The 12,500-nt window shown below is 39.1% G+C and overlaps 1 protein-coding gene across 2 annotated transcripts in view; it reads right to left on the bottom strand.

The window, feature by feature from the left end:
• The window catches only part of LOC137969575 (endoplasmic reticulum magnesium-transporting P-type ATPase-like), a 64,675-nt gene that overhangs the window by 6,522 nt on the left and 45,653 nt on the right, over nt 1-12,500 (bottom strand). For both annotated transcript variants that reach the window (XM_068815882.1, XM_068815881.1), the window contains exons 31-34: nt 11,590-11,829; nt 10,342-10,493; nt 9,857-9,954; nt 8,946-9,039 (exon numbers count right to left, since the gene is read on the bottom strand). In XM_068815882.1, the coding sequence (XP_068671983.1) occupies nt 8,946-9,039; nt 9,857-9,954; nt 10,342-10,493; nt 11,590-11,829 (584 nt within the window). The remainder of the gene's footprint in view (nt 1-8,945; nt 9,040-9,856; nt 9,955-10,341; nt 10,494-11,589; nt 11,830-12,500) is intronic.

The following is a 12,500-nucleotide window of genomic DNA, read 5'->3' as shown; positions in this document are numbered from 1 at the left end:
CGTCGACCCTGAGCGCGCACTAGCCCGCCAAGCCGGACAACATTCACAATTTTAACACGTACTGTATATCGTGTTATACAATCTTGACAGGTCGTCGGCGGGCGGTTTGCGTCAAGATGCTTACTACACAGAATTGAGAACTGTTCTCGTTTTCCACCAATGAACGTTGTTATTGCTCTTATGTTATCGTCAAACAACCCCATCAGATTATTCTCCTAGACCTTTCGCTTTTTTTTTTTAAGCGTATCGTTGAGATGCCTTTGGTCTTTTATTGTGTTAATCAATGATGGCTCAACTCGTAAACACTGAACGTTTCAGCACGCGGCTTTTCCGGTCAACGTATCAGCCGCATGGAAAACTTCGCACGAACCCTGGTGAACTCGTATTCCGTCTCCAGGGAACTTTCGCGTGTTGGCTGGTGAAATACAGGTAATGATCGCGACTTTTCGTTAAGGTACCGAAAATTTGACAAAATATCGCACTTTGTTCTCGTGAATCATCGCTCAAGACGCCGCTCGAACTGCAGCTATTTTTCGACGAAAGTTCGCAACATTAAAAGCGCGTCATGCACGCTTTTCGGTTGCAATGCTTTTGCACAACACTTCATATCATCGTCGCCGGTCGCCGGTTTGAGTAACGACGGGACCTTTCGACCTTTCGAGTTGTCGTGTTTCGTGATCATCATGAGCAAGTTCGCGGTATTTGTTCGATTTTCTGCGCTGCATAGGTTTTTTTATTCGTACCCAGAATTGTTCTGGAGTTCAGTTCTCCGAGAACTGTCGGCAAATGTCAGCAGTAGATAACACCCGCGGCTTTGTCACAGTGGCATGACGCTTTACCTTGCAGGGAAAACTTCCACAAAATTTGCGTGTCACCTCCAAGAAACTGTTTCCGGTGAATGTGAGACACGTACATCTCAGTGCTTTTAAGAAAAGGAGTATTTTGGTTTTCATTGCTCTCTATCTGACCTATGGTCTTGCAGGACAACGCTTAAAAAGGAACTTTGTCCGACACTTTCTTACTTTTGAAAAGGCTTTGAATTCTCGCTGGTGGCCGAGGGAGGCTCAGCATTTGAATTGCAGATAAAGTATTTCCGTGCCACAGAGCTTTATTAGGCGTCTTGTTTGTTCGAGGACTGTTCGCGAATACAGCCACTGGCGACTCGATCCCCGAGATGAATGAGTCTTTGTTTAATCAGTGGAGTCGTTGAGCCTATCCCGGCGGTGTCAGGATTTGACTAGTCCACGAAAAGCCTTTCAGTTTCAATCAATTTTTTTTCACGGGATGGACACATTCTTATGAAAACTCGGCTTATGAATGGTTACTTGATCATTTTTTTTAAAGATCCTGGACTTCTCTTTTATCGAGCATTTTATAGATTTAATTATTTTATCGATCTGGATATTTGGAGCGCAAAAGGGATTCTCGAGATGTCGCGTTTCGCACGAGCTTTTTTCGCGGTATCCGACGTACTGACTTTGCTCGATTTTCTGCGCTACAGAGCTTAATGTCTTCGTACCCAGAATTGCGGAGTTCAGCCAACTGCAGTTTTGTTTGTCCGAGAACCGTTTGCCAATTCAGCCACTTGTCGTCAGCAGTACTTAGATAACATTTTGACAGCCGGATACAAGCGTCATAATGAACTAAAGTCTCAGAAATTAGAGATGTGGTCGTGTTTTTTGTTTTTTGTATCCCTTTCCCTTCGCATGAAGCTTTACCTTGCGGGGAAAACTTCACAAAAATTTGCGTGCCACCTCCAAGGTCACTTTAACGCTCCAAATATGGAGACCAGTAAAATAATTAAAATAATTGAAATAATTAAAATCGATTATTAAATTTAAAAAAAAATTGGCCGGTAAAATAGAATTTAAAAAGTTTGGGATGTTTAAAATCAATGATTAAGTAACCAGTCATTTATTGGTTCAGTAATAGGAATGTATCCGTCCCGTGAAAAAAAATGATCGTAAATTGGTCGAATACACCGCCGTGATAGGTTCCCTGTCTCAACTGCATGATTAAACAAAGATGCTTTCATTTCGCAAGGGCACCAATAAGCCAAAAACCTTTGAGAGACATTTCTAGGCTCCTTGTAGTGTTTACAGACTGGCTAATGGACTATGTTTCCCGTTGTTGCGAATCTTTAAGGTGATGTTTCATTAAAGAAAGCTTAGTTATAGCTGTTTGGCAACATAGAACCGAAATTCTTAGAACACTAGTTTGACTCTCCCGAACACATATTTCACCGAAGATTATCGTTGGGTACCTCTGATTTCCGGGATCGAGATGCCAGTGGCTACATTCGCGAACAGTTCTCGGAAGAAATAAAGAACAACTATGGGAATGTTAAACAAGAAAGCTCTGTGGCACGGTTCCGAATCTTACATCTACAATTCAATGCTGAGCCTTCTTTGGCCGAGATGAAGAACCAGAGAGGTGTGATGCCTCATCGACTTAATAAAGGTGAAGAAGGTGAAGCCCTTTCACAGGCACGAAATTGTCCGACAAAGTTTCTTTTAAGCGTTCTATTAAATAGTAGACCATAGGTCAGGTGGAGAGCAATGAAAACTCAAATACTTGTTTTCTTAAAAGCAAATATACGTATCTCACATTAACAACCATAATAGCAGTTTTTATCTTCGACCGGGAAACACTTTCTTGGAGGTGGCACGCAAATTTTGTAAAGTTTTCCCCGCAAGGTAAAGCTTCATGCGAAGGGAAAGGGATACAAAAAACAAAAAACACGACCACATCTCTAATTTCTGAGACTTTAGTTCATTATGACGCTTGTACCCGGCTGTCAAATGTTATCTAAGTACTGCTGACGACAAGTGGCTGAATTTGCAAACGGTTCTCGGACAAACAAAACTGCAGTTGGCTGAACTCCGCAATTCTGGGTACGAAGACATTAAGCTCTGTAGCGCAGAAAATCGAGCAAAGTCAGTACGTCGGATACCGCGAAAAAAGCTCGTGCGAAACGCGACATCTCGAGAATCCCTTTTGCGCTCCAAATATCCAGATCGATAAAATAATGAAATCTATAAAATGCCCGATAAAAGAGAAGTCCAGGATGTTTAATTAAAAATAAATGATCAAGTAACCATTCATAAGCCGAGTTTTCATAGGAATGTGTCCATCCCGTAAAAAAAATTGATTGAAACTGAAAGGCTTTTCGTGGACTAGTCAAATCCTGACACCCTCGGGATAGGCTCAACGACTCCACTGATTAAACAAAGACGCATTCATCTCGGGGATCGAGTCGCCAGTGGCTGCATTCGCGAACAGTCCTCGAACAAACAAGACGCCTAATAAAGCTCTGTGGCACGGAAATATTTTATCTGCAATTCAAATGCTGAGCCTCCCTCGGCCACCAGCGAGAATTCAAAGCCTTTTCAAAAGTAAGAAAGTGTCGGACAAAGTTCCTTTTTAAGCGTTGTCCTGCAAGACCATAGGTCAGATAGAGAGCAATGAAAACCAAAATACTCCTTTACTTAAAAGCACTGAGATGTACGTGTCTCACATAGACCGGAAACAGTTTCTTGGAGGTGACACGCAAATTTTGTGGAAGTTTTCCCCGCAAGGTAAAGCGTCATGCCACTGTGACCAAGCCGCGGGTGTTATCTACTGCTGACATTTGCCGACAGTTCTCGGAGAACTGAACTCCAGAACAATTCTGGGTACGAATAAAAAAACCTATGCAGCGCAGAAAATCGAACAAATACCGCGAACTTGCTCATGATGATCACGAAACACGACAACTCGAAAGCTCCCGTCGTTACTCAGAAAAATCCAACATTAATCACTCTCTTCTGAAGGTTGCATCTCAGCAACATTTATTTGCTCTGTCAGGAAAATTCCTCCTCATTTGATTGGGTTGTTTGACGAGCATATACAAGCAATAACGATGTTGATTGGCTGAAAACGAGAACAGTCAATTAATTTTATACTGACCGGCGACGATGATATGAAGTGTTGTGCAAAAGCATTGCAACCGAAAAGCGTGCATGACGCTCTTTTAATGTCGCGAACTTTCGTCGAAAAATAGCTGCAGTTCGAGCGGCGTCTTGAGCTATGATTCATGAGAACAAAGTGCGATATTTTGTCAAATTTTCGGTACCTTAACGAAAAGTCGCGATCATTAACTGTATTTCACCAGCCAACACGCGAAAGTTCCCTGGAGACAGAATACGAGTTCACCAGGGTTCGTGCGAAGTGTTCCATGCGGCTGATACGTTGACCGGAAAAGCCGCGTGCTGAAACGTTCAGTGTTTACGAGTTGAGCCATCATTGATTAACACAATAAAAGACCAAAGGCATCTCAACGATACGCTTAAAAAAAAAAGCGAAAGGTCTAGGAGAATAATCTGATGGGGTTGTTTGACGATAACATAAGAGCAATAACAACGTTCATTGGTGGAAAACGAGAACAGTTCTCAATTCTGTGTAGTAAGCATCTTGAATGACATCTTGCATCTTGACGACCTGTCAAGATTGTATAACACGATATACAGTACGTGTTAAAATTGTGAATGTTGTCCGGCTTGGCGGGCTAGTGCGCGCTCAGGGTCGACGTCATGATCAGTGGAAGGTGCTTAATTTAAGAGTTGGAAAGAAGGACGAAAATAAGTGCACCAAGCTAGTACTGAAATTAAATTTGTCGCAAAGAGGTAAGACATCCTCTGAGCGGCAGAGGCGTTATTCGCTGAGATCGTATAGAAACAGTGGCTGAACAAGCGTGTTGAAATTTTGGCGCGAATTTCAGGGAAAAGTATAATCCGCTTTCTAGTTATGGACCAAGGAAACCTACTGAATGGAAATTTGGATGATGGATCGACTACTGTCGGTAAGTTTCCGTTTTTCATTGGCTTTACAGGAATGTAGAATGGAAAAGCAGAATTTTACGTTGCCTTTCCCGTAATATGCAAGTGTGTGGAACAGTGTGTGACTGAATTAAGACGTTTTAATTTGAGCTTACTCTCACCCGTATATTTTCATGCCGATAATCTTTATAGCTAAAGGACCACATAAACATCGTTTTTGTGAAGTAAGTCGAGATTCGCAAAATTTTAACTTGGGAATCATTGATCAAAGACGATTGCCCAAATTCATTCACATGTGGCTCATCGATGATGACAAGCAAACATTCAAGAGTAATTGTTTATCGGTGATTCATGACAGATCCTTATCAGACATGTTATTTTAATTGAAAACTCACCAGTTCTCATTGGTAGATAATGAGAATTGTTTCTTGAGGGGTGTCCGGAAAACTAAGACCTAAGACCTAAGACCTAAGACCCGGAAAACTAAGACCTAAGACCCGGAAACTAAGACCCGGAAAACTAAGACCCGGAAACCTAAGACCCGGAAAACTAAGACCCTTTTCATTTTAGTTCTCAAAGCAATCCCTGGGCCGTTTAAAAAGGCGCAAACATATAATAAATAAATGCGAAGGAAATCGGGAATAAATCACGCGCAAAGCAGCAAATAAGCCATAGAAAAGAACGGCACCAAAAAACCCTGTATTCCTGAAAGAAATTTTATGTATATCCAAAAAATTAAGATCGATTTTGAGACGACAAGAAGGCTTTATAATGACGGCGTTGGAAGAAAATCTAGCAGCGTTTGCTTGATAATTATTCACGCCACAACCGCGAATGTCACGCCAGGCGAGTCAAGGCCGCATGACAATCCCGCATTTCAGAAAGGAAAAAGAAATCGTTGTTCTAAAATGCCTCGCCTGCAACTGAACCAATTGTTCATTTGTTCTTCGGAAATTATTGCCAGTCGGGTGTTACGTCCTGTTGGAAATCAACGACGGGTTTTTCTTTGATCGAGCTCTGTCACGAGCCCTTGTAAACAAATTCAAAGGTCAACAGGGTCACATGCCCTACTGCAAATCGCGCTGGTGGCACTGTTTTCGTAAAAAAGGCAGATCCAGCATCCAAATGTAGTACAATTTAAGGGAATCTGCTTAGTTCCAACCGCCATTATGTTGGAATATTTCGGGTTAAGTGTTAGGTGTCAGGTCTTAGTTTTCCGGATTCCCCACTAAAAATCCGGAAAACTAAGACCCGGAAAACTAATACCTAAGACCCGGAAAACTAAAACCCGGAAAACTAAGACCCTTTTCATTTTATTCTTGTTTTTGGTACTTATATTGTACGGCTGGAACTCGGGGACCTTTGTTAGAAAGTCCGAGCACGTTCGTTCTGTTTTGAAAATCTAAAAATATTTTGATTTTAATATGTCCATAAGCAAATTGATATGTAAAGGTTCTCAATGTTTTAAAACCCTCCATAACATTGCCATGTGATTCTTACAGAGATCTTAATACCGTGTACTAATCTTTCGGGACAAGGCCTAACTGACACCCATGATTTTTTTTTAATTTTTGAATAAGCTCAGCAAAATTTCAGAGATGTTTATGCGACTGCAAGAGGAAGTTCCACTTATCATAGAACCGAATAAGCCTTTGATCGTTCAATTAAATACGCTTTACATTATTACCTTTGTTACCTTTTAATTCAATGCACAGACGCCAAGTTAGAGCTTCCTGCTTCCCACCCCTCTCAGTCCCAATCTGTTGACCTTACTATTTGTTTACACACGCTCACGACAGAGATTCCGCCGTTGATTTCCAAGAAGGACGTATCACCTGACTGCCAGTAATTTCCGAAGAACAAATGAACAATTCGTTCAGTTACAGGAGAGACATTTTAGAACAACGATTTATTTTTCCTTTCTGATGAAATGCGGGATTGTCATGTGGCCTTGACTCGCCTGGCGTGACATGATTTGCGGTGAAGAATTATCAAGCATTGCTAGATTTTCTCCCAACGCCGTCATTATAAAGCCTTCTTGTCGTCTCAAAATCGATCTTAATTTTTTGGATATACATAAGATTTCTTTCAGGAATACAGGGTTTTTTGGTGCCGTTCTTTTCTATGGCTTATTTGCTGCTTTGCGCGTGATTTATTCCCGATTTCCTTCGCATTTATTTATTATATGTTTGCGCCTTTTTAAACGGCCCAGGGATTGCTTTGAGAACTAAAATGAAAAGGGTCTTAGTTTTCCGGGTCTTAGGTTTCCGGGTCTTAGTTTTCCGGGTCTTAGGTCTTAGGTCTTAGGTCTTAGTTTTCCGGACGCCCGTTTCTTGAGACTGAATGTGATTTCATGCGCCCTGAAAACTGTTCTCAGGGCGAGAAAAACATTCGCAGTTTACCGATAAATGTGCTAAAAACACGGACGATGGATTTTGGACGATAGTGGATGGGCCCATTTTAGGGTCAAAATTTGTCACGCAATCCATTAGGAAAAGACAGAGTCCATTTTGTGGCGCAACTTGGACTTTTCTTTCCTTCTTTCTTCTTTTACGTGTTATTCGCTAGAAAGGTAAAATGAAATACGTAGATACAAGGCTAAAGACTATAAAATAAAAGACGTTATTTTTTTATAGTTTTCCTTTTTCGTTTTTATAATTAAGGTTTGCGCGCAAAACCATTTAATAGGTACTACTTGCGGTCAATTAAAAGGTTTCGCGTGAGCTTCCTTATCTCTCTGATTCGCTATACAGATGGCTAAGGTTAGAGGCTAACAAAATGTCGGTTATTCAGCATTATTCTGTTACGCATGGCTTATTAGAGAAAACAAAAATGAACAGTAAACATTGCGACTCTTCAGAGTGAGATAAAATGAAAGCGCTTTAAAAGTTCACACGTCGAACCTAATTTTGCTTCGGCTTCTTTTTTTCTTTCAAGTCAGTGCCTTTCAGTGTTTTGATAGCATCTGCTATTGTCCATCAGGTTTATGTGAATGGTAAACATGATCACTATTTTATCGAATAACAACGGCTTTAAATGTTTGTTTAACCAAGTTCATCTTATTCTCCGTGTCTTTGAGTATTTACTCAAGTTGTTTGTTTGAACGACCGGGTTGTATTCAATGATAATGTATTTCGTTTTGCAAAACTCGTAGGCGTTGGCAGTTCAATGCTCATTGACTCCAATACTGAGCGTAAAAACTTCATTATATTCATTCGATTTGAAAAGAATTTTAGTAATTTCGTTTCTGAAATGTTATTGGTTCATGCGGCTAATATTACTGGATAATGCTATCTTGGTTATTCGTTATTATCCTGTTATTCACTACCAGGTTTCTCATTGGATATAACAGAGCACAAAGTGGATAATGTTAGCCAAACTTGGCACCCTCAAAAATGATCACCTCTGATTGGTTCTAATGGGCAATAACATCTAATAATGAATAACATAAAATAGTACCAATTACTTTGAAAGAGTACCAATTACTTTGAAATAGTGTTATAGGTGATTAATGAAAATTCTCTGCGCTGATTGGTTGCACTTGAGGTGATTATTACGCCATAATCACCCAAGTAGTTTTTCTAACGGACATAAAAATTCATATCTTTGGTTGGTACTTAACGTGAGGTGACCGATGAAGAAATTAATTGTTTAAAAAAAAAAGCGTATTTTTCAAATAATCATCCATGTAATTATACTAAAACAATTATCCACCTTGTCTTTGGCAAATAATACTATTAAATTAATGTTGATCATCCCTGACCTGATGATTTAAAGATCTTAGTCCAGTTCTTGAAAATTGAAAGCAATCATTAATTTGTATTTTAATTCCTAACAAGTCAAAGTCATGTAGTCATAAAACTGGAGAATAACATTAATTTAAGTATTCTGGAATTTGCACTGACTGGTTTGCCTACAGAAAAGCATTCTAACTTAGGGACTTCTTTTAATTATTTACAAGCTGTAATTTAGAGTGTGATATTATCGCTTTGTAGGCCATAAAAAAAATGTAAAAGACAACCAAAATCCTTATAATAATCATTTATTGCTATCAGGGCTCTTAAGATCAGAGGTTTAAACAGCCCACAAACAGAAAAGTGCAAAATAATAATAATTATTATTACTCACTTGACAACTATTGCAAAGATCCACGACTTATTCACAAATGGTGACATTCTCCATAACAAGTGAAGACGATGCACATAACTTGATGACATTGCCACTGAAGAAAACAACACGATTTATTATTACTAAAGAATTAATCTCTTACAGCTGAGCATGACTGCTCTTAAAAAATTATTGAAAAGACTTTAAATCAAGTGAAACCAAATTAAAGCAGACCAAATCAGATGCTAGTATGTCAGTGTTGGGGAAAACCTAGTGAGTACCTGAAGGCACTCAGCTCTCACACCAATTAAAGAGAAGAACCAACAAATTCAACCCACATAAATAATGAAAAATATAATCTAATTATGTTGATGAGGCTGGGTGCAGGTGCTGTCTCAATAAAATAATATCCATACCAACCCTGATCCCCTAATGTTAATAATATTAATAAAACATGATAACTATTAAATTAAATGTAACTTCTATATTCATCTCTCACAATACAAATACCGGTTTTAAATGAGTTGGAACAACTTCCCCCTGCCTTCCACCACCAATGTGGCACAGGATTGAATCCCAGACTCAACACAATGTGGGTTAAGTTTGTCACCACCATGTTGCAAGAGGCTTTTCTTCAGGTACTGAGGATTTTTCCACTTTGACAAACTAACACTTGCCTTCACTTGATTTAAATTCTTCGCAATAATTATTGTGTAGAGCATTCTTGCTTGGCATCATATTGTTAAGACGTCAGTTACATTAATTTTTGTAGGTATTAATTATTAAAAGTATCATCCACTGCCAAATGTAGTCCCTTTAATGATGTTCCCAACTATCCACCCTGTTCTCAAAATTAAAAGAAAGGGCTGTAGGACCTCAAACTGGAGCTTCCACTGTGATTGCTTGATCCCTGTAATTTATATGCAACTTACCAAAAAGGAGAACAAGAAAGAAGGTGTTGATGTCCTGAGCCATGGACAAAGCTTGAATGTGGCTCTCTCCCAAGCCATTCCAATATTCAGTGTTGTTCCTAAATTATGATCGAAAAAACAGTGGTATCTTTCTCAAAGCTATCTACGTGTAGCTGCAAACTATGCTAAAAATCTACCCTAGTTTCAATATAGGTTAAGTTGACAACTGTGACAAATGTTGAAACAAAACTTAGGGTTTGGGCTATAAGTTCTTGAAGCAAGCCCACACTTCTCCTGTGTATACATGTAGTCTGTCTTGAAAGAGCTTTGCTTTAAACAAACCTTGCACAGGTTGTCAAATGAATAGAAGTAAGAGCGGCTCACTGCATGAGTCTGATCTGAATCTGATCACACAGGAGCAAATCAACAACAATTATTACAGGAATACCAATTAGCTAATTATTTTGAAAATGCCTGTTTTTAAATAGGAGAAAACAAGATCTTGCCTGAATCCTAACAAGAAGTGACATCCCCTAGATTGCTTCTGAATGGTAAGACACACTCCATGAAGAGTTAAAGGAAAAAGAACCAGGCAGCACACACAAACAGATGGGAAAAAGCAAACACTGAAGTAGAAGCACATTGTGTGTCGCAAGTCCTGAAAGAAAAACATATTACTTCAGATGGCCTTGTTCTCCTTTTAAACTCCAGGGCCCAATGTACTCAAAAGCTGATTAACACTAAGCCACACTTAAGTACCAACCAAGGTGTGAATTTTGTCTGTTAATTGACAAGGCTTAATTAGCTCATATGTAATTTTAGGCTAAAGGAAACAAGAGTCTAAGTATTAATAATAGAATATTATTTTAACTATTACACAGTACTATCATCTTGCTCAAAATTGGCTGAAATTTTCCTTGTCAGTGGCTTGGAATTGAACTTAATAGCATTGCCCATCACCAGGTTTCTCTTCCTATGATTTGTGCTTCCTTCTTGAGAATACAAATTATGCAAAATTACACACTAATTACATGAGCAAAACATACTTCAAGGTGAGCCAATGTGTTTGCAAAATCCTTATATTTTTACTCTTTACTGTTAAGAACCTAATCCCACCAATGCTTTGGTAAAAGGGCCCACACATCTGCTAATGCACTGACTGAATGCCTGGTTATCACTTCTAGAGTGTTTGTTACAGTCAAACCAAGTGAAGCGTACCCCTCAAGATTGCATTAATGAACTGATTATTTGAAACTTGAAACCGCTAGTCGCTTCAAGAATGCAATAATAAATTGATTATTCGAATATTGAACTCGCTCGTTCGATCCAAGAATACGGCTAACGGGTTCCGTTTCCGAAAAATCGATTCAGTGTTGCATTCTAGAAAAGACTAGTAGGTTTGAAACCTACTAGTCGAAACAGTGAATTGATTTTTCGAAAACGGAAGCCGTTAGCGAATTTAGCCGTCATTCTTGGATCGAGCGAGCGAGTTCAATATTCGAATAATCAACTCATTATTGCATTCTTGAAACGACTAGCGGGTTCAAGTTTCAAATAATCACTTCATTAATGCAATCTTAAGGGGTACGCTTCACTTGGTTTGACTGTAACACTTTGAGAACATGACGCATGAGCTGAGACAAAATAAATGTTAATGTTGAGTAATCGCGGTTATAAAAATTAATGTCATTCCAAAAATTATACAATGTAGTGGAGGAACACTGCCACCAAAACACCATCTAATGTTCAATTACCTTGAAGTTACTGTCATTTTTGCCAGTCATCATTGTCATGAGATCTTGGTCAGCTGGAGAGCCAATCAAAGACAAACTCAACAGGGGTACTGTAAGGCATGATAGCCACAGAAGATGAAGGCCTGTCAGTGGAGGGGGGAGGAAGAAGCATGATGACATGACCATGACTAAAGACAGCACCAACTGGCACGACAGCATAAAGGATAAGCAGTTCCTGAGTCCAAAGCAAAATCGACGGGCCTAAAAGAATAATAATAATAATAATAATAATAATAATAATAATCAAACGAAGTTCAGCGTTGTCTGTACTCTTATATCAAAAACGTTTGTCATCGCAGTGGTCAAAATTTGTTGTGCGCAACATTTTGACCACTACGGCCACGAATATCATTTTCGATAAGAGTACAGACAAGACTGAGCCACTTTTGATTTCTTAAATTGCAGTTATGAAGTAAAATTTCATTGCAGTTGCCAAAGAAGCCTACTCGAGTTCCTTGATAACTGTGATTCATTTCAAAATAATAAAACATCAATAACATGTCATGTGCATGAGCTTTAAACCTGATAAAAGATTCCTCATTAGAGTTCTTTAATATATAAACAATATTATAGCAACCAGACCTGGCTTATTTTTCTTGTATGCTAAAGATGTATCTTCCCTGTCACATTTTCAACCCGAGGGACACGCTGTTTGTGGAATGTTTTTGAAGCCGTTCAAAAAAACTCACAGAACATGTTTTATCAGGTATAAAAACACTCGCCAATGTGTTCCAGGCTCGATTCCCAGAGTCAGTGTCTCATGTGGGTTGAGTTTGTTGGTTCTCTACTCTGCCCCGAGAGGTTTTTCTCCAGGTACTCCGGTTTTCCCCTCTCCACAAAAACCAACATTTGATTTGATTTGATTTAAGTTA

Source organism: Montipora foliosa, chromosome 9 (genome assembly GCF_036669935.1).
Source record: "Montipora foliosa isolate CH-2021 chromosome 9, ASM3666993v2, whole genome shotgun sequence".
In the NCBI taxonomy this organism is placed as follows: Eukaryota; Metazoa; Cnidaria; class Anthozoa; order Scleractinia; family Acroporidae; genus Montipora; species Montipora foliosa.
This window is presented reverse-complemented; position numbering and strand designations above follow the sequence as displayed.